At 38.2% G+C, this 23496-nt stretch overlaps 1 protein-coding gene across 1 annotated transcript; it reads right to left on the bottom strand.

Moving 5' to 3' along the window:
* Nucleotides 1-1951: 1951 nt before the first annotated feature.
* BMP2 (bone morphogenetic protein 2) lies at nt 1952-17762 on the bottom strand. The gene is made up of 3 exons (XM_075204001.1): nt 17102-17762; nt 15360-15718; nt 1952-3610 (listed from the first exon to the last, which is right to left on the bottom strand). Exons 2-3 carry the CDS (start codon nt 15709-15711, stop codon nt 2766-2768), a joined length of 1197 nt encoding a protein of 398 aa, XP_075060102.1. The 5' UTR covers nt 15712-15718; nt 17102-17762; the 3' UTR covers nt 1952-2765.
* Nucleotides 17763-23496: the final 5734 nt, after the last annotated feature.

Genomic DNA, 23496 nt, shown 5'->3' on the forward strand with positions numbered 1-23496 from the left:
CTTTAACCTTTTTCATGCTGCAGCAAGAAAGTTTGGACATCAAAAGAAAATAAGAGACAGATTTGACGTTAGAAGAACTGAAGTCAGAACTCCTCCATTTATTAACCAAATCCGATTTGACATTTCAAGAACTTTTTTTTTTTTTTTTCATTTTTTTTTTTTTTACTTCAATACAAAACCCAGGATTGATAATCTGGCAAAAAAACTAAAATAAAAAAAATAGGAAAAAAAACAACAAACAAAACAACAAAAACCATGAGTGGTGCCTGGAGTTTGGTGAGGAATCTGAAAACAAAAAGATTCAAGCTAGTGATACTGGGTTTGTTAGACTACAAGATGTCACTTTTTCTGGGCAAAGCATCTCTTAAATATTTCTTACAGTCCAACCAACCTTGGAACGGGGAAAGAGGTACCGAAGGGTAATAGGACTACTGGAATTAAATTATTTTTCATGGCTTTGCCAAGAAAACACAATTCATCTAATTTACCTAGCGCTGTTTCCACTGTGCAGAGATGAAGCTGAGCATTCAGTATGAAGCCAGCCCCATCTGCAATAAATTATCAGTGAACCCAAAAACACGCAATGGAATTGAAAATGCCCAATAGCAGCACTGACAGCTACCTTAAATTGAAAAAGCTTTTTACTATTTCTGCAGTGTGTGTGTTCTCCTATTGAAGAGTGCAACAGATACATATTGCAATACATTTTTCTTTTGTTAATACATGTACCTCGTGTCTTTATTCCAAAAATTATTCTGTTTCTAATTTTGTCTTTGTGCATAGTACAAACAGTGAAATATAGGATGTTACCAAGAGTAAAAGGAGCTTTAAATATTTAAAAAAAACACATAGTGTATATATAAAACTTGCAACATTCACAAATATATATATATATATATTATATATAATTTGTACATCTCTAAGTTTATTGAAGGATGCAGTACACGGCTTGTTAACTCCACTGAAAAATAAACCATTAATCATTGGTTATTTACAATCTTTATTATAGTGTACCAAGTTACTCTTCTCCCAACACTATTTACAAATGGTTTCTGTGGTCAAACATTTATTCTGCGCAGGAAGGTGTATACTGAATCTATCTCTATCCAAGTTATTTTGCCAATGCCACTGGGGATGTAAACACCCACTACAGACATCTATTGATGCTTGGGAGTTTTAAACCCCCAGTAACTCCTGGAAAATGATGCAGCTGAAGGTAGGTCCTGTGTACCCCTTCTACAGCAGTTTGACTGCTTTCCCATTGAAACAATTTAGAAGCATAGAGGAGGGGAGCAGCCATTAGATACACTTTAATGGAGCTATATCAGGGCTAGATTTATTATAAACTGTCTTAAAAGGAAAAGTGTAAGTGTTGCTCATAGCAACCAATCAGATTCTAGCTATAATTTCCTAGAACAGTGGTGGCCTTCACCTGCGACCCCCAGGCAGCTGTTTCTGATCGTATCAGAACGAGGGCAACTGACTTCTGCATCACATGACCTCCTCTACACAGTGCAGGGAGGTGACGCAGCATAGCCGGGGAAGAAGAGAGTTCACTGTACCCTCCGCCTCTTTCGTGTTGCACTTCACTGTTCTAGAATGTACTAGATAAATGATAACTAGAATCTGATAGGTTGCTATGGGCAACACCTTCAGAATTACATTTTAGAATGTTTGATAAATCTAGCCCCTTGGGTCTAAGCTTCTTAAACATTTATTATTATTTTTTTTCAGTAAAGTTACCCCTTAATGTTCTGTTATAGTGTGGAAATTCATATATATATATATTTGTGAATGTTCCGAAATACATTTCCATGTATAACTCACTTGTATATTTTATTTACCAGCCCTTTACTAAAAGAACAAAGCAGAAAAGGAGAAAGAACAATTCTCTTACTCAGGAGCAAGATAAGGCAATTACATTAAATAAAATTCTGGATTTTTATAAAAAAAAAAAAAAATAATAATAATATCCAGCTTAGGAGAAAAAATGACCTTCAACAACCTTTAGACACACATTCACACCATGCACATTTTTTATTCTACGGTATAATACTTCATTGTTTTATTATTCAAGTCTACTGGCCACTGGAAGAACAAACAAGGTGAGAATGGCTGAATTTGTTCTAAATTACTACTTTTTTTTTTTAATCCAAAGAATGCATATTTTATAAAGGTTTTGGAGTTGTTCAAAGGACTGTACAGCCAGTACTGCAAAATGCCTGAGAATTGTACAATACGATTATCCTTCCTGGTAATTCTTGAGATTAACTTCTTTCTTATGGGTTTAAACTAATGACCTCAACAGTAGCATAGAAGAAAGTAAAATATTTAGCATTTTCCTTGACCTCCCATGTATACCTTTCAACTTAAATACAACAAATCTGCTTTAAGAAACTTATTTACAAACCCTATATTTCTTTTGATTACATATAAATACAAAAAAAAACAGCTATTTTTTTTTCTAAAAAGTGGTTATAATGGAAAATAAATACAAAATAAGAATCTGACCATTATACTTCATGTGCTGGGTACAAAACCCGTATAAAATGTACAACTAAAAAAAAAAAAAAAAAAAAAGGAATATTTCTCTGATTAAAATATTTGCTTCCCAACTTTTTTGTAGACATAAATATATACTCAAAATAACAGTTTTTTTTTTTTAGCATTTTCATTACATAAATAAAGTCTCCATTTGGGAAATATTAAAGTGTCAACTTTGTGTTTTTTTAGGTGTGTGGTTTTATCTTGTAAGTTATACTTTATTAACGGCACCCACACCCTTCAACAACCATGTCTTGATAGTTTTTTAATACAACTTTTTCATTTTCATCAAGGTAGAGCATAGAGATCGCGCTGAGCTCTGTAGGGACACAGCAAGCTTTCGGGATGTTGGAGTTAACTGAATTCACTAAAGTTTGTACTATAGCATGATTTGTTGAGTTAAAATGGTCTGCAAGTGGAAATGGGCATTCTCCATGGCAGTAGAAGGCATGATACCCAGGTGGGGCAACAATCCAATCATTCCAGCCAACGTCACTGAAATCGACATATAACGGATGTCTCCTACAGCTTGATTTAAGCCGTTTCCTTTGCCTGTGCCTTGCTTGTCGCTTTTCTCTTTTATGCAGAGGATGTCCTTTGCCATCATGGCCGTAAGTCACTAAAAGTGGCCTTATCTGGGACCAATGGTTTCTGTCTGGTAGTAAAGATCTTCTTATCCTCACATGCCTCTTTGTGACATTTTTTTCATTGTTCAGTTGAGTCACTTCTACAACAAAGCCATGGTTAGGCTGCCTGTGTGCAATCCACCTTATAACAGCCGGTGTGACATCAAAGCTCTCCCATCTGCTGACATTATGATGTATCAGTCGAGTGTCCAATAGTCTTGTGACAGGTCCCCTGGAGGCAGCAGCAGCTGGTTTGATTATATCATAAATATTAATACGCAGAGCTTTACTGCTGTCACTTTCAAATGGCTCTTGAACCTGCTCTCGAAAAATCCGAAGCTCGGCTGACGTGATCAGCTCTTCATTAGGGAAGGAAGTCAAGTTAAAAAAGAAACGTTGTACGGTCTTTTCTCCGGATTCTGGAATATCTTCTAGGGACTCTAGTTCAAAAGGAAAACAGAAAAACAATTAATTTTGATTAATGAAAAATAAAATCCAGTTTTGCACTTGATAGGGAGAAATATACACTACTTTGCATTGTTATAGTCCACTATAAAGCGTTCCTGTCACTTATATACAGTGGATGTAGTCATTTTGTGACTGAATCCATGATAATCTAGCTTTCCAATGCCCAAGAAACCAGTGACATCACTAAAGCACCAAGAGGCATTGAAATGCTGCATCCTCCTGAATATTGGTGGAACCCACAAACTGATTAAATCGCTTGTGTGTGTAAACACTTTTGTCTGTACATTCCACAAAGAATACCTCTCTTGTCTAAAGAGGCATTGTTTTGTTTTACATCTAGAATGCATGGGACAAGGGGTTTTCTAGATAAGATTCCCCACCCACCCAATAATGTGAACACTATTTTTGAAATATAATAAAACAGTTAAAAGTGGTCATGTCTTATTCTCCCAGTCTGTCCCATGTTTTTCCTCCTCTCATTACCTTGTGTAGTAGTGGCGCTTAATAGTGACACTAGGATAAAAAGAAGTGTTCAGTGATCACGTCTGTGTATGATTATATATGATGAAGTAACATCACTGTATCTATTTCAAATAGAGGTATTCATAGACATCAATAAAAAAGTTCCACTAATGGTCAACTCAGGGTAAATGTTAGAATACCTGAGTGGGTTTAAAAAGCTGTTTGTGAAATGTTACCTATAACCCAAGCTGCTGTGGGAAGTTGTTATGTTTGTAATGGCATTGTGTTTATTCCAGATAATTGTAAGAATGGTCGACTAATTTCTTTGAAGCTCACAATAGAAAAAGTGCATTTGGTGCAGATACAGTGAGTTGAATTCAAACAGACAAAGCATTGGATTCAGCTGGAATCACAGACAGCCCATTACTATTTCCTTTCCATGGTTCCAATATTAGCATTTCACTTTTTACAAATTTGGATATTCCAACCTAGTAATAGAGTGCAATTCAAACATGTGTGATGCAACAGACACACACATATACAATTTCTTTTCCCAAAGTGATGTGAATTCTATACTTCTGTATCTCATTGAACACAGTTTTAGCACATAATGTTCCCATTATATACAGAATAGTTGCCAAATGCCACTGAGGGACAGTCCTTGGTTTGGAAGATTTGTCTTTGGGAATGTTTGTCTGACCATGGTCTATTTTTTTTAAACAGTTACATACATTTAAAAAACATTTTCAGAATACGCACATATCTTACACTTAAGACAGTGCGAAAACTAATTCATGCACTCATCATCTCCCGCATGGACTATTGCAATTCCTTCTTTACTTCTCTTCCCCAAAACAGACGGATAGATTGATTTTCCTTGCAAATCGCTCTCTCTGCTGAACCACTCAGTCAGTCTCTACATTAGTTGTCTGTTTTTTACAGAATCCAATATAAAATGCTTCTGCTAAACTACAAGGCCATCAACAAAACTGTACCAACATACATCTCCTCACTTGTCTCAAAATATCTCCCAACTCGACACCTCCATTCTGCAAAAGATCTGCGTCACACATCCCCTCTCTTCACATGCTCCCATTCTCGGTTAGCGAGCTGCACCCACTCTAGGGAATTCCCTTCCTCACACATAAAGGTTTGTAGACCCGAGGAAAGTCTTAAAGAGTTCTCTGAAAACCCAACTCTTCAGGCAAGCTTATAATATTCCTCAACCACCCTCTTCACCTCCCTAGTTTACCCTATTACCACCCTTTGCACAGTTCACACAAGACTACAACCCTCTGACCAACATTGCTGTGTGATTGGATCATATAGCATACAAATCACTTTTATCTTTGCAATCTGGCCAGACTGAAATGCAATACGTAGACTTAACTTCATGTATCAAACTTCCATTGTCACTTAAATTGTAAGCTTGCGAGCACAGCCTTCTTACCTTTTTGTCTGCATTACCCAGTATTTTCTATGATTGTGTTTGTCCCCAATTGTAGAGCACTATGGAGTTTGCTGGCGCTATATAAATAAATGTTGGTGAGATACGCAGTGCAATACTGTATCTAAGCCCAACCTACTACCCCACTAAAAATACCCCTTCCATTAAATAAATGTTTTCTGTATTTCTCCTCAACTAATACCACTAATGCAGGAAATCCCCCACTTTTTTTTATTAATCCACCAATTTCTCAACCAGACGGTGACACTGTTGGCTTTAAAAAGTTTATAAAGTTCATGGTCATAGTTTCATCATACAGTAGGCTGTTCCCCAAGGCATATACATATATGCAGGCCCATATTTTTTTGTAAATGATTCTCTAGGCATTGTGAGTGAATACGCCTCAAGACCTCATACCCACTGGCGTTAATTTCATTAGTTTGAAAACGTTAGCACAATATATGTAAAGGAGTCTGAAAATGGAACCCACTGTATTCAATCATACCATACCCACTCGTGTTTTTACTCGCATTTAGAAGGGTGGCATTATTCCATGAATTTATTGGGGAAGCTTATATTAACTTTCCAGTAGTACTGATAATTAAATACACGTCAAGTGCATTTGTTTAAAACAAAATAAAATGCAGACACAACGCTCGTTCTGGTAGAAACATGGTTCTGAGAAAATACCTATATTTCTTTGTAGGCTATCCCCTGTCCCCTGTAGGTGTCCCACCCCGCATGTATTCGTGAACAGAGGTTGTACACAGGTTATCCTTACAGGCTTTAGTGGAGATTTAACACCAGTTATAAAACTACAATTCTTCTCCAACCCCTAAATTGTTGCATGTATAACAGTGATGGCTAACCTGTGACACTCCAGGTGTTGTGAAACTACAAGTCCCAGCATGCTTTGCCAGTACATAACTAGCTGATAGCTTGCAAAGCATGCTGGGGCTTGTAGTTTCACAACACCTGGAGTGTCACAGGTTAGCCATCACTGATGTATAATGTACTCACTTCTAAAACAGAAGATACTTCAAAACATCTTAAAACAGAATTGGCTTATGAAGAAAGACTTGTGTTGTCCTTGCAAAGTTTACAAACTCACTTGCTTAAAAAACACAGATAGATCATAATTCATTTAACCAAAAGGTAAAAAGTCTGCTTATAAAATAGATTTTCATTTTTTTCATGCATTCAAAAGTCCTCCAAAAATGTTTTATCAAAGCGAAGATTATTAGCCTGTAAATGTATGTCTTGGCTCTAGGTAAGAGACGATTAAACACAACTTTTAAGTCAAGTATCTGTAAACCTCGGACTCTAAAGCAGAGCGAGCTGGAATGAATCACACACCAAGACTCAACTATTTTATTACTGAAGAGATTACTTTCATACCTAGAAATGCACAAACCACATGAGACGAGCACTTTTATCAATAGCCTCAGCCTCAACAAGTACTAGCTTATACATAGAAATGAGCAAGATCACAGTGAAATTACAAGTTTATAAACCTATGGCAATGCTTGGAAACTCCTATATTTAATCTGAAATAAACTTTTAGGTTTGAAAATCTCTTATTATGTCGGCTAAAGAATGTGACATCAACATGTTCCATTTAAAAATTGCTTCCATCATTACCAAATGGCAGTTACAGATAGCATCAAGGATTTGCAGAAAAGTATCACAAGAAATCAACAGCAATATTCTACGTATAGTAAAACAACTGAGTTTATAAATCAGGAAGAGGGGTGGAATGCAAAAAAACAAATAAAAACCAGTTTATTGCCAAAAGCAGAATATGTGCTCAAAGACCTATAAAGTAGCCAGCCAACAACCTGGGAAGCTAGCGGTACATAGTAGATTTTCTAAATGAGAAGTGAAACAGCAATCCAAACACCCTTAGGAAGATGAGGAATTAGTGGTACATGTGGTAGCAGACTTTAAAAATACATCCTGTGGGCTACTTAATACTCAGAGAAGAAAAAAATATCTGCAAAATGCACCATTCCAATTCTAGTTCCCCCACTTATGTGTCTGTATTACATGCATATAAAACTAATTTCACTCACAATCAGAACCACAAACTGTAAAACTATTTTATTTATTATTATTTTGTTTAAATATTAAAATAAGTATTTAAAAAAAAAAAAAAAAAAAACAACCAATAAAAATAAAATACATGCCCACTTCTACAAGCCAGTAATCACTACTAATAAGCTTTAGTACAACTAATTCTTTTGCAAATGTGTAACATCAACTTTTGTTCTAATACCTGTGATAACGATTCCAAATTTTTTTCTCTTTGACAAAAATCAGCTTTATAAAGCATACAGTATGTATGTGAAAGGCTTTGTTATATAAAGGCAGTTGTACATTAATTCAAATAGTAGGATGTTAAGGGCGATAGAATCTTGACACTAGAATGTACTAAATGAATGATAACTAGAATCCGACTTGTTGCTATAGGCAACATCTCCACTATTCCAAACCCGCAGGTTGATAAATTTACCCCCTGGACTGTGCATAAGCACTTACAAATCAGAACAGAAGCAACCATGTAATTAATAGGAAGTGAAACACAAGGTGAAATTAATTAATGAAACAATGACACTACTAAACAAGCAACTGTATTGGCCAAGTCACATGTGTAAAAAAAATCTGATTTATTTCCACGTATTTCAAAAATGCGGAAAATAAATACCCATAACAAAATGTAAAAATCCACTTACAAGAAATAAAATTTAAAATGGAAAATGTTGTGATTCAAAGAACAGAATCCCTGGATTACTCTGCTTGACTTAAGAGTATGATTGAAAAATATATACATTTCCCAAGGAATAATGCTGGCATAATCTGTTTGATACAGAAATCTGAAATTGTAAGCTTATCAATAAAAGTTGACTGTCCCATCTAAAGCTGGGTACACACTACACTGTTTTCATCCAATAATCGACTCAAACAGCCGACATTCGACCGCTTGTTTAAAAGTCGGGTCAGTGTGTGTAGTGACACGATGGTCGAAAGTCTGCCCAAATGGACGATTATTGCCTCATTTGGTTGGTCGTACCGTTTAATATTTTCGGTCCAATCTCGTTTCCGCTGTGCAGTGTGTATAAACTTCCGACCGATCCACAACAGTGAGTACGAAATTACAGTCATTGCTCACCACAACATGGATGTAAAAAGTCGCTATAGGGACGTCCGCTCTTCCCTTTATCGTCCTAAACAAGGCTAGTGTGTATGCAGTCCATGGACTGAGCGATCGGACCATCGATCGCATGTAAAATCGCTCTGCATAAAAAGTTGGTCGAAATTTCTGTAGTGTGTGTGTACCCAGCTTTAGGAACAACACAGTACGACTTGTCAGCCTTTAATGGTAATGCATTTTGAATACAGGGTTTTAGGACGCCAATAAAGGCTTATGGCAATAAATGGATAGTCTAGAGCCAAGCCAGACCAGTATTCACAATCTCTCCCAATCATATGCATAGAATGAGCACCAGGGAATCAGGAAATTCCATGCATTACTGTACACCTTGACACAGGAAGCACCAGTAAGAGACTACCCTACAAATAAGCTAACTTCTATATTAAGGGGTGCAATTAAATTTGGATCAAAAGCTGGGACACCTAGGAAGTACCATCCTGTATCTTGTATCGGTAAAAAAAAAATTGCAAAAGTAATCCCCATCAGGCCCAAGGTAAACCATGGAATTATATACGTTAGTAAATATTACATGGGCTTGTCATATAAGTATACACAAGCTGTTTCTATAATTTACCCTAAACACTGAAAACACACCCCAATTGTAAGTAGGGTTCAATTTTGCAATACATGTATAGGATACAGAGGGAGAGTATTTCATCAAGATAAATGGCACAAACAAGTGACTGTCACTCAGTGCATCAACTTTGCATTACAGTAGCATTGTGGTTGGGATGAATGGCAAAGGTGTAGGCAGCACAGTATGACATGATCTAGTGCAGCGATGGCTAACCTGTGACACTCCAGGTGTTGTGAAACTACAAGCCCCAGCATGCTTTGCCAGTACATAACTAGCTGATAGCTGGCAAAGCATGCTGGGACTTGTAGTTTCACAACACCTGGAGTGTCACAGGTTAGCCATCACTGACCTAGTGTGTATTTTACAATATAAGAGGCATCAGATTGCACTGTACTAGAAGATAGGAACTCCATCTGTATATAACTATAATGGACTTAGTGACATGGGGAAAATTGTTAAGAGATGAGGCAAAATACATGAATTATTGTCCAAGAGAACAGCACCCCCAGTGGTTAAATCCTGCAAATTCTAGTACTAATTAACTATTGTACAGTATTAATCAGCAGGAATAACTATACAACACATTTGTTTTGTTTATTTTTCTAGTATATCTCTTCGTTAAGACAAATAATGTTTCATCACCCAAACATCGCTGCTTATGCAGGTCAACATTGTACAATCATAATAATGCACCTTCTACTGTAAAAGAGAAGGATGTTAGAATTCACTGAGGAGTTCCGTGAAGAGGTCGCAGCCAGAGCGGTTCTATGTTTGTTTGTTTTGTTCTTTTAAACAGGTGACTGTATTGCAGGGTGACACCTAATATGTTTAATTCTATATTAAGGAGTACATTATAACTTATAATACACGGGTTTCAATTGGAAACAAAGCATGTTGAAGGAGCCGATTGATCCTCATATACAAGAGTGTTGTACCTTCACTGGCCACTAGAAAGTCATGTTACCCAGGTGAAATCTTTATTTAGTAGAAGGTTATATTTTGCATGATATTTAACATCTGTCCATGTCACTAGTGCAGTGTTGGCTAACCTGTGACACTCCATGTGTTGAGAAACATGCTTTGTCAATATATAGCAGCTTATTGCTGGAAGGGTATGCTGGGACTTGTAGTTTCACAACACCTGGAGTGTCACAAGTTAGCCAACACTGCACTAGTGCATTAAGATCAGCTGACATTGTACAATCAGGGCCGGTGCTAGGGTCCACGGCGCCCTAGGCATTTTTAAAAAAGCGGCGCCCCCGCAAAAATCACCGCCCTCCTCCCTCCTCTCCTTACCTTGTCTCACCGCCGCCGCCTCTCTGCTCCGTCTCCTCCCCTCCACTCACTGACACTAGTAAGTGGAGGGGAGGAGACGGAGCAGAGAGGCGGCGGTGGTGACAAAATAGCCTCTTCCCCCCCCTCCCCGTGCATCTGATGCTGTGTCGGCGGCCGTGACAGGTATGGTCAGCGGTCGCCGCACAGTTTTAAAGTATTTTAGAATACTGTGGCGCCCTCCAGAGCCCGGCGCCCTAGGCAAGTGCCTAACCTTGCCTAATGGGAGGGCCGGGCCTGTGTACAATAACTCACAGGATTCATAGATTTCCTCTCTGGAGGTTGATCACATTTGTTACCAATGTGGAGACCACAGGTAGCCAAAACACAAGCTTTCTTTATATAAACAGAAGTTCCATTGGATTTGCAGGACTAGCAGAAAAGCGTTCATTATGCCTTTATATGATCATGGAACTCCTCTTGGACATAGAATATTCTTATAATTTACAGTAGCGTGTACTTTATAATAGTATATAATGCAACAATATATACATATACTACCTAACCTACCAGTATGCCTTTGTTCCCTGTGAAAAAAATGTAAGCACCCAGAAAAAAAACATAGGAACACAGGTAGCACTATATACAGTGCCACAGATAGTGCCCTGGACAGAATCCCACCCTAGCCCCCAGTATTGCCAGACAGTAAGTTTAAAATCTGTACCAGCGTTACAATTAAAAAGCTCAGATTCAGAAGAAAATCATCTATAGAGAAGAACTGAAAGATGTCTTCTAATTTATGAATTCGTATTTTTAATCACCACTCTGGCATATGTATAAGATCTATCCATTAGAGCTGAATAGGTATATATTAAGTACAGTAGTGTGTTGATATGTGGTTGTCATAACAACAACAGTCACACAGCCAATCCTTAAACCAGCGGTGGAACTATCACCACTACAGAGGCTGCGGTCACTAGGGGGCCATGAGATAAGACGAGACTGGCAATTCTGTGCCCCCCACCCCCCCCCCCAAATTTCCTCACTATGCTCTCTCTGCACAAGCTGGGGTGGCCAAGCCTTCCCCCTTATGTCCCTGCATCAAAGTTGCTCAATTCGGAAATATAGTCCTAAAGACACAGATTTCAAATTCCTTCATTCCCTATGCATTGCAATGGGCACACACATATCTATATATCATAAACACACACAGCACCAACATACTGCCTGAGGCAGATTAAAATATGGTGGGTATTTGTTAAGTCTTGATATCCCAATGTCCAAAAATGCAGAGCCAACGTAAGAGTATGTAATCCCTCTACACTTGCCTATGGAACCATAGTTATTTTTAGGTTACTCACTTCTGCAAGGGTTCAGTACCATAGCTCAAGCTTAGTAATGCAGATGTTACATAACAAATATGTATATACAGTTTATAAGACTGAACAGATATGCTGAGATAAGGACACACTGGACCCCCCCCTCCCTCCCCCTCCGCAAATAAACTTTTTATTTTAACATGCAGATATTTTTTTCAATGCAAGTCCACCAAACAGAGATTTTACATGCAGTAGAAAACTGATTAGTTAAATAATATCATGCGGCCCATTGCATATTGTCTTATGTGATTTTCCTTATTTTATTTCACGTTCAGGGGGTTTTAAGGCTTCTCTTGAGGTATGGTGTTGTCCTTAGCAACAAGACCATGAGCAATCAGTATTTACTATATGAATAGATTGTTAATAAAAACAGACCTGCTTAGCCTCTGACGTAAAAGTGAACATGATCAACTTTGGCTTCTAAAAGGTCCTTTGCACCAAGAGGCTCTAGAGTACGACAAACATTCCACTCCACGTGGTTTTGTGGTCATTACTACAGGAAGGGATTTATGAAACAAAGTATTGTGTGAACATTTATCCACCATATTGTTGGAGCAGGGGCTTCTCTTACATAAAATAATCAACCTTGATATAATAAACGTAAACAGATGGGATTGCTAGTTGCCGAGTTTGATTTGTTAGATGCATGTGTTCGTCCTCTACATACAGCAATTTTCTAGGCTGAACCAATATTTTAGAATGCAGCTTATCAGTCTGCACACTTGTCTACTTTTTGGAACTCCCCCCTGGGAGCCCCAGGAGGGAGATCCAAAGAGCAAGTGCGGGGTGTTGTCATGTGATTGGCATCACTACAGTCCCCCCCACAGATCGCATCATCAAAGCCACTTGATCTCTTTAAGAGTAGGAGATGTGGAATCAGGGAGACTGGTCTACTCTCACGGACTCCTGAAATTCGGGAGTCTCCCAGATGTTCTGGGAGAGTAGGCAAATATTGGTTAATCCCAAAAAATGACTGCCTTTACAGTATGTAAGCAAAGGGGGCACCTGACTGCTTGCTATGACATGGAAAGGACAGTGAAAGGGATTCCAGGTTTAGTAATGTCACACAACCCTTCTGTTTAGAAGCTGCAGTTGTATCATTCAGATTTATAATAATACCAGTCTGTAGTCACAAAAGGTGTTTACTGCTTGCTCTTGTCAGATATGCAACAAACAGCCATGCGCGGAGTATCCGGAAGCATAAAGATTGTTTTCTTGCTGGAATTAAGCAGAATGTTTCATACTGCACGATGCTTCCTGTTGGACTACTGAATATATTAGCTTGATGTCATTAACAGAGTTCGGAAACGTTCTGACAATAGCAGAGCATCTAAATTTTACTCTACATTAAGTTCCAACACTGCCAAGTTTTAAATACTTTTAGATCAATCACCCACACTGGGGTCTAGGCAACTTTTTTGGTTTACACAATGTATTTTTGTCAGTGAATAATTATTATTAGTATATGTTGCAATTTTCTTCTATAGATATTATATTGATGATATGTTCATCGCTATTAAGCCAGAGGCGCTACAGACATATAAATATGTTCTAATCTTTGTTACAATTTTGGGAGCAGAATAGCCTCATCTGTTCACTTAAGTACAAAGTGCAAAACACTACTTGATATTCTAGAATTGTAAACATTTTACAAAAGGTCTTTGAAGACTTTACATCTCTGTTAATAACAAAATATATGCATATGCAGCATTTCAAGATATAAGATACTAGGTCTATAAATTAAGCACCCAAACACATTATATATATATATATATATATATATATATATATATATAAATAATAATACATAAGGTATATATAATGCACAATTGATCTACAGCCAGTAGCTTACGCAGGACGACAGGAGTTAAGCCAAAGATTGCTATATCCCATACTAGACCTTTAAGCAGGGGGGAAAAAAAATATACAATTTTGGAGTTCTGTCAAGATTTACACAGTATATCCGTTGATATTGTTGCTACTGCTGATTACAGGCTCTACACATGTTCATCAATAGCCCTCTGTTCACACAGGACTTTCATAAGGTATTTTGTGCAGCAGAAAATATTTAACTGTTGCGCTCAGCAAACAAATACCCATGTTGGATATTTAACAATAAATCACAAAGCCAGTAAAAATAATTAAGCAAAATGATACAAAATTCTGTAAATCACCTTGAAAACATAAGCAATGTTTATATCTAGGCAATTACTCACGGGATGGTCTGAGTACTTGCAAGATTACATAGGAGGATTTACACCTAATAAAAAGGGCTTGTATGAAAGGAATCCGCTGCATCTTTATACAATAATCATTTCATCTGTTTTCAGAGATGCACGAGAGCCAAGTGGACAGCTGTTACAAGTCTATTATCAGCCTGTTTTGGGAGATTTGTCTTATATCCACAGTGAGACTATCCAAGGTTTACCAGAAGACAAAAAAGTCATTGTAAAAAAACCAACACAATTACAAGTTCCCTAGATATCTCACGAGGATTAGATAAGGATTAGAAATTTTACAAACAACCTCAGATCAACTGTAAATTAGGGGCTTTGGTTAGTATTTAGCATTAAAAATGAAATCTATCTGTGGGAATTCTTAAATTTGGATTTCAATCTGAGCAACTCACAAGGGGTGAGGGACTGGATAAACTTTAGAAGACATAAATCAGCAATTAAATTGAGGCTACACTAATCAGCCTGGAAGGGAACAGAAGCTCAACACACGTAAAATTTGTTTAGAAGCAATTAAGGATCAGCTTTATAAGAAGCTACCCCGGACAGGGCTCACCACAGCTCCTGTAGGGCACTTAGAATAAATATGTAGAACTTGGGGGCAGCAGAGTGTTCTGCTAATAGCTAAGCTGTCAAGAGGGCATGTGATCCACAGGCTATGCATTAACCATTATCAAGGAACAATTGCTCTTCAATGTACTAACACAATACACCTGATAAGGATAAATGGTTTAGGGGTAAGGTTAACATAGCATTTAAATACTTCTAATAACAAACAGATCTCCATTGAAATGACAATTTAAAGCTGGGATCTGCCACAGCAGGCATACGCTTGCTAAAACGTTAAGTATTTTCATGTATTTAACAGCCACTGGAACCAGTAACAGACTGTACTCTGTGGCAAGAAAACTGTTAATATTCAACTTTAAAAGCTGAAAATGCTCTAATAAGTGGCATTGTGTCCACATTGGAGGTTTAACAGGAGCAGCGCACTTTGTACTCCAGTAAAGACACCAATTCCTAGAGACTTGTTAGGCTGAACATTGGATCACAAACTGGAAGCCATCACTTTGTGTAGGTAACAGGTACACTTGGAAAAGTTAGTGTGTTTTTTTTCTATGCATTTATTTTATTTTTACCTTCATGGTGAAAGCTTCTGACTGTATTCGCTCGGCTTGCTGCACGCTCCTTCTGATAATCCATGGGGGGCTTGTCTTGGTTGTCTGCCAGCTGGGCCGAGTGCAGATGGTACAATTCCAGCATGTAGTGAGGGATTACCGCGTTTTTGCCAGGGGTCGGACGCCTCTTCAAGCCGAACATATTGAGCAACCGGAGCTCAAACTGGTTGAGGATGCCCTGTGACTCTTCGGGAGACGCCCGGCCAGACTCTGTGTACTTCCTTCTTTCCACCTCTGGGATCAGCCTGGTGCAGCCACTCAACAGCACCTGATATAGCAGCAGAAGGAGCAGAGAACGAATCCCAGCTACCATTGTCAACCTGGACAAGAGGGAGGGAGAGGGACAGAAATAAGTAACCTCTACAGGGCAAATGCAGGTCATGTATATGGAAGCAGAATTTTACACACACACACACTGTCGCTTAGCACAAGTGCCCAACCGGTCATCTCTAATGTGATGCTCTATTAATTACTTGTAGTGCATTTATGTATGTACTATAAAATGAACTTTTAATTGTTACTTTTATCACAGTGAGGTTAAACATCCAGGAAACAAAGTAAATAAGAACTTCTAAACAGAAGATAGTATAATTGTTAGAATAGTGTTTATTAAAGTTTTGCTGGTTCTTTTGGTGTTTAAGAGAACACCCCAATGCCCACGTAAATGTACACATTTGGTCCCAAGCAGTAAAACCGTGAGGATTGCTACATTCACTTTAAAACAGCTTACTATATATTATATACATACAGAGAGGAAGGGATAAAATAATGATATTCTTAAATGCAGGGCCCTAATTGCACCATTGTACTTTCAGTTGTACAGGATGTTATTGCCTTAAAGTTTTACAAACAGAAAACAAATTTTGATTTATTTTTTTTTAATTTAAAAAATAAAAATCTGCATCTCACTAGAACAGGGCTACTCTGTTTCAGAGCTCAGTTAATTAGCCATGCTTAACACCTAACTACATACACATTCCATCCAAATAAAAATTTGCTCATTGCTAGGTCTGAGGCAAGTTCAGCACAGTGACATGTCTAACTGGGACTGAAAAGGTTAATACAGTCAATAAATGTGACCAGGTTAACTTAGGCACATGTATATTAATACAGAGTGACAGGGCTGCCAATGAGGTGCTATGCTTCATCCCCCTATGAGGTGTTAAGCATTCCCAGAATACCCCAGGAGATCAGAGTAAGGGGCCGGAGAGAAGAGGTGATGTAGGAGCAAGGCTGCACGTGTGTTCACAATCTGTTTACCTTCTAGAGAATGTGTTGTGTCTGCGAGCTGCAGGATTAGATCACAAGGTTAGACACTGGTGCACTCACTGTACAGGTGTTAAAATCCCAGTACAGCGGCATGATCGTTTATTGGCCACCGAGGGAAAAAAAAAAAGTTAAAGGGGTGGAGGGGGGAAAAAATAAATCAAATGACTCCAGCAGGAATTAAATATTTAGAAGTGTTGATCCAATGTAGGATATTTTTGCATGTATGAGAGGCTTAAAGAGCAGAACTGGTCACCTTTCGATTGATCATGTACAGAAAATAAAAAAAAGCAAAATATACATTTTACAATTGTAAAAGATAACATAATAATGCAGGTAGGGTTGATTTAAAAAACTAAGTATATACATTGCAAAGATCTTACATATTCTAGGTTCACAATGTCAGGTTATTGTATAGGCTGCATTAATGACAGTACCTGTGTGCCGTGTTTGTATCTGGATGAGAGTTTTCTGCTCTCTGTGTTTTTTCCACATCACTTGCTGTTACACCGTGTCCTCCTTACGGCTGCTGAGCAGAAGTCTGGGCTTATCCTGAGCACAGTCCGCCTCTTTTTAAACATACTTTAAAAGCAACCGGTTTCCTTTGCAAGGAATTGTAGCAAAGTCCCAACTATTATTTTTTTTTATCCTGCGCAAAAGAAAAAATCAAAAAAACGTTTCTCGTCTAATGCAGAAGTGAAGTTTCCTTGCAGGCTATAACGTGAGCAGTAATATTCTGCAGCTGTGAATGGGGAAATCTGGCATGAACATGTAAAGTCATCTCAACATATCCAGGGGTTTGTGCTGGCTGTGAGTGTTTCTGATGAGCTGATGTGCAGACTCCAATATCTCCTTCTCTATCCCATGGGCAACAGGCAGGATTGGAGCATAACCCTTTCTCCATGTATCCCTCACCGGTGAGCTTGTTTCTTTCTCCACTTGCAATTTGCATTTGTCTTAGCCTTTTTTTGCTACTCTTCTGATGTCACCGGAGCTCTGCCAATCAGAAGCTCAGCCACTTTGCACCAGTGAGCTGGCAGGGCGTGAAGGTGAGCTCACAAGAAAACAGCAGCAGAGTGCACTCACTGACTACACTTCAACATACACCCCTCCTTCCTCTTCTTCCGTTTATACTTTTATATCTTTATAGAATGTATGCGCCACCTACTGGACTACTGGAGAATTCCACTCTAAAGTCTTTAGTAACGACTGAAGATAAAGTTTGTAGCACACATTAACAATCATCAGTATGCGTAGCTCTAGTTTTTATAATAGTACAGTAATGTTATATGACGCAATGTTGCTTTTTAATAAGCCTTTGCAATGATACATGCTTGTGGCATGTCCTAGATCTTTATTAATAATTTTATTATAATGTGTTATATAATATTGTTTTATTACACTTGTTACTATTTATTCATTACAAGTTCCAAAATTTGACTGTCCTGTGGAATCAAAATGCTATAATGTGCCCATAAAAGATATGTAGAGGAATAAATTGGAGTTCTGTTTACAAACATATCTTATTTAAATTTATTTACACTTAAAACACACATTAACATTAATGCTTAATGTCCTTTAGTAAACCTCCATAGCAGTCCATATTTTGGAAAATATGGTCCATCGGTAAGGATGGCATGTTTCCACTAAAGGCAGAAGGCAAAAACAGTTTTGGAGAAATATTTCGCCTGGTCAAAAAATTGTGGAGCAATTTACTAATGTATAAATGCAAAATAGAATACTAAATTATGCTGAGAAAATGGTTTATCCATTAATGTTACTGATATTCCTTGTGACATTGTATTGTGTACGTGTGTGTGTGTGTGTGTGTGTATATATATATATATATATATATATATATATATATATATATGGCTTAGTTTACATCATTAAGATGCAGAATTTCACTGTGCAGACAGAATTTCACCGAGGTATTTTAACACATTTATTCCATAGAAAAGACTGGAGTTGCAATTAGCAACATGAGGTTTGTCGGATATGTGGTCACTTCGTTTCCTAAGTTACTATATGCATTCTCTGAAATTATAACACTGTCCTTTTAGTTCAGTACCTTATTGTTACTAATTAGCTTGCTTGTTATCTTAGCATCAAATGCACCTTTATGTATGAATCCTTTTAAATGTGGTCTTTCATATCTTCATTAATCTGCCTTGATTCTACAAATGTTTTTGATGGGACACCAAGTAAACATTATGTGATATCATCATCATCATCTATTTATTTATATAGTGCCTCTAATTCCACAGCGCTGTACAGAGAACTCACTCACATCAGTCCCTGCCCCATTGGAGCTAACAATCTAAATCCCCTAACATATACACACACACACACACACACACACACACACACACACACACACACACACACACACACACACACACACACACACACAGAGAGAGAGACTAAGGGCAATTTAATAGCAGCCAATTAACCTACCAGTATGTTTTTGGAGTGTGAGAGGAAACCGGAGCACCCGGAGGAAACCCACGCAAACACAGGGAGAACATACAAACTCCACACAGATAAGGCCATGGTCGAGAATCGAACTCATGACCACAGTGCTGTGAGGCAGAAATGCTAACCACTATCAGATTTTGAAAAGATGGCATGGGGGATGCAAGAATTTATCACATAATCTTGTATTAAAAAACAAACAAAGTCCTTTCCCTAGATACAATCTGTCATTTTACTGGGAGCTAATATAATAATTGGTAGCTGTAGCCAGCTGCCTGTCACTCTTCTCATCACAATCATCATGTCTTTCTTGTCATGTCTGAGTTGCTGTATGTTATTAGCAGTAGGGTTAACCCATATGATAAATTCAACCATGAAATATAATGAAATACAAATATATATATTTGTAAACTTTTATTTAATCTGCAGGCCTTTGTAAGTAAATGGTACCTAGATTTAGACCCAGGGGTATATTTACTAAACTGCGGGTTTGAAAAAGTGGAGATGTTGCCTATAGCAACCAATCAGATTCTAGCTGTCATTTTGTAGAATGCACTAAATAAATGAAAGCTGGAATCTGATTGGTTGCTATAGGAAACATCTCCAATTTTCCAAACCCGCAGTTTAGTAAATCTAGCCCCTAGTGTCATTCAAAATGTGAATGCTCACAGTACATTTATGTCCCAAAATATATAGTCATTGTATTTGTTTTACTCCACCACATTATAGTTTAAAGCTTTTGTATAGTACTAGCTTAACTTAGGGTGTCTGTGCTCACTGCAAATTGCAGTCTTCAATGTATACTGTAAACAGGAATTGTCCATATTTTCTTCTGCACATCAAAGCTTTATATAGAACAGTTTTATTTGATGGTGTGTATGTTCAATACAAATTGTCATCCTAAATATACTGTAGAGAGATTTGTGTTAGTTTCTCTTTAGTTTGTATTAGTTTCAATTTATTTTGTCTTATGTAAACAGGAAATAACCTTGAGCTGCATGTAGACTCACAATTTTAATTCTGAAATAACTGTCTCTAGTGGTTTGGTAGACCATTTTTGTGTGTGTGTGTGTGTGTGTGTATGTATGTATGGATATATACACATCAGCAGCTATTTATATAGCGCCACTGATTCCGCAGCGCTATACAGAGAACTCACTCACACCAGTCCTTGCCCCATTGGAGCTTAGTCTAAATTCCCTAACATACACACACAGACAGACAGAGAGAGGGGAAATCTAGGGTCAATTTTTTAGTAGCCAATTAACCTACTAGTATGTTTTTGGAGTGTGGGAGGAAACCGGAGCACCCGAAGGAAACCCACACAAACACGGGGAGAACATACAAACTTCACACAGATAAGGCCATGGTTGGGAATCAAACTCATGACCCCAGTGCTGTGAGGCAGATGTGCTAACCACTGAGCCACGTGCATATAATATTACTGTGCGAAAGTTTTCGGCAGGTGTGGGAAAAAATGCTGCAAAGTAAAAATGCTCTTACGTATATGTGTTAATAGTGTTTTGTTTTTTTATCAATTGACAAAATGCAAAAGTAGTTGAACAGAAGATAAATCTATAGCAAATCAATATTTGGTGTGACCACCCTTTGCTTTTAAAACAGCATCAATGCATCAATTCCTCTAGGTACACTTGCACACAGTTTTTGAAGGAACTCGACAGGGAGGTTCTTACAAATATCTTTGAGAACTAACCACAGATCTTCTAGATGTAGCTTGCTCAAATCCTTCTGTCTCTTTATGTAATCTCAGACATACTCGATGTTGAGGTCAGGGCTCTGTGGGAGCCGTATCATCACTTCCAGGACTCCTTGTTCTTTTTTATGCTGAAGATAGTTCTTAATGACATTGGCTGTATGTTTGGGGTCCTTGTCCAGAATAAATTTGGAGCCAATCAGACGCCTCCCTGATGGTAATGCATGATTGATAAGTACCTGCCTGTATTTCTCAGCATTGAGGACACCATTAATCCTGCCCAAATCCCCAACTCCATTTGCTGAAATGCAGCCCCAAACTTGCAAAGAACCTCCCCTATGCTTCACTGTTGCCTGCAGACACTTATTATTGTACCGCTGTCCAGACCTTCAGTGAATTATATATATTTTTTACATAAATACACATGGTCAGGAAATATACAGAAGAAACTGATCCCAGCTTATATCAGTAGAAATTTGCTACCAGTGGCACATTTCAATTCACACTAGACATTTACAACTGTTCTTAGTAAGAGGCCAGGATTTAATTATTATTGTACATTAATTAGGCTATTACCTATGAATATATTTTACTAACATGCACTCTGTCCCTACCCAAAGCCCTGGTGGCTGCTCCATGCAGCTGTTTTCCAGGGTTTCTCTGTTTCTCTAAAAGCCCTGGACAAAAACCGGGGGAGTTGGGGTAAGCATGAGAACCAATCACAGGTTACAGCTTGTAATCAGTCCTCCGGCTCAGACACAGATTCCGCCTGCGTCTACAGATGTTAAGCCTTACTGATTTTGCAGATTTTGTATTACAGAATTGCTGGAACCCTGGGGAAAATGGAGAAATGTAGCAGTCAACAGGGCTCCAAGTAAGGGGGGGGGGGGGGTCGTGTAGGAAAACCTCTTCATATTTGGTAGTGCAGCTTTCATTAATTAACAGCTCATTGAATTTACTGAAATATTAAAGCTGGAATAATTATGACACTTATACACTAGGTTGATCCCTTTTGCTCACTCTCCAGTTGTCCGTGTTACAAACAATACTGACGTTGCAATTGGTGCACAATATTGAAACTTCAAGAAGATGTTTTGTATTTAAAAAACATTTTTATTAGCAGTATTATTATGTTATGTCTAAAGATGTATATTTTAAAATACAGTATAATATCTATCTTCCGTACTATGTGCACTGCTTATGAGTTCGATTCCCAACAATGGCCTTACCTGTGTGGAGTTTGCACTGGTGGATCCAGGGGTGTGGGGGTCATCGGGGCAATTACCCTCTCTTAACAGGGATGTTCTGTCTGCAGCCGCACACTATGCGCAGTCAGTGTCTGCGGGGACAAGTATGCTGCCCGGCTGCTCTCAGAGCATACCCTGCCTGCTTGTCTCTGCAGACACGGACCCTGCGTAGTGTGCGGCTGCAGACAGAACATCCCTGCAGGGGATGGGGGGGGGGGGAGGGGAGGTGATTGCCCCGGCACCCCATGCTGTTAAGAGTTTAAAAAAGGGGGTGGGGACTAAATTGTCGCCCCCCCCCCCCCCCAAAAAAAAAAATAACAAAATAATAATTTTTTTCTAGATTACCCCCCTGGGAGTTTGTATGTCCACCCCATGTTTATGTGGGTTTCCTCCCACACTCCAAAAACATACTGGTAGCTTAATTGGCTGCTATCAAAATTGACCCTAGTCTCTCTGTCTGTGTGTGTATGTTAGGAAATTTAGACTGGAAGCTCCAATGGGGCAGAGACTAATGTAAATGAGTCGCTGCGAAATTAGATGATGATTATGAAAATTCCAGAGTTGGGAACTGCTACCCAGCTTTACCAAAGCCAGTATAAAAGTCAAAGTTGAGACAATTATTATTATTTTTTTTAACCTTGTAGCTGGAGATTTCAGTATTGCACCATAAAGACCTTTGATAGAGCACTGGCTGCCTCATAAAGGTCGCATGATACCCCTGATATGTCATTTTTCCCTTTGGTCCTCTTCCAATTGATTATGATCATAAAATTAGCACTGTGTGTAGCAGATTCGTCTAATTGGTGATTTCTTCTCGCCAGTTTGACTAGTCAACCTTGGTTAATCCTAATGCTTGTGCTGGGTGAGAATCCATTCCTCCCCATCTCCCAGAGGAAAAAAGTAATATGTGCTTCAGCAAAGGGATTATAGGAGATTTTCTGGGTTAAATACAGATTTCACCACACCTCTTAAGATGTCTATTCTTGGAGAACTTTAAAGTGCGTGGAAAGTCTGTAACCGGTGTTTTCACCTGGTCACCTGGAGCACTTCTGATTGGACGTGACCTTATTGAATTTAAAAAAGAAAAATGTTTAAAAGTTTGTATCACTGGTCTTGTGAATGTGCCTCCATCACTTTTTGCCTAAGACTGTCTTACCATTGACTGGTGTTCTGAACAGCAGTTTGTTCTGTTATTTTATTTAATACACTTTCTGTCAATAAAACATTGTGTGGATTCTTGTGTACAAAATACTGAGTATACGTTCTCCGTTGGGGCTACACTAACTCACAAGCCCATGATGACTGGAATCACTGATGCTATTTTAATACTCTGTCTCGCTCTCCCAGAATTGGCTAAGTTTCATTACTAGGGTTACCCACAGGTGCCTCTATACTA

This window comes from Mixophyes fleayi, chromosome 3 (genome assembly GCF_038048845.1).
Source record: "Mixophyes fleayi isolate aMixFle1 chromosome 3, aMixFle1.hap1, whole genome shotgun sequence".
NCBI lineage: Eukaryota > Metazoa > Chordata > Amphibia > Anura > Limnodynastidae > Mixophyes > Mixophyes fleayi.

What these genes read in the sequence shown, in the direction of transcription:
- BMP2 (XM_075204001.1), bottom strand. Translation starts at nt 15,711, where the DNA reads ATGGTAGCTGGGATTCGTTCTCTGCTCCTTCTGCTGCTATATCAGGTG. An exon ending in CAGAAGCTTTCACCATGAAG is followed by an intron (nt 3,611 to 15,359) that starts GTAAAAATAAAA and finishes CTTTTGAACTAG; the next exon opens with AGTCCCTAGAAGATATTCCA.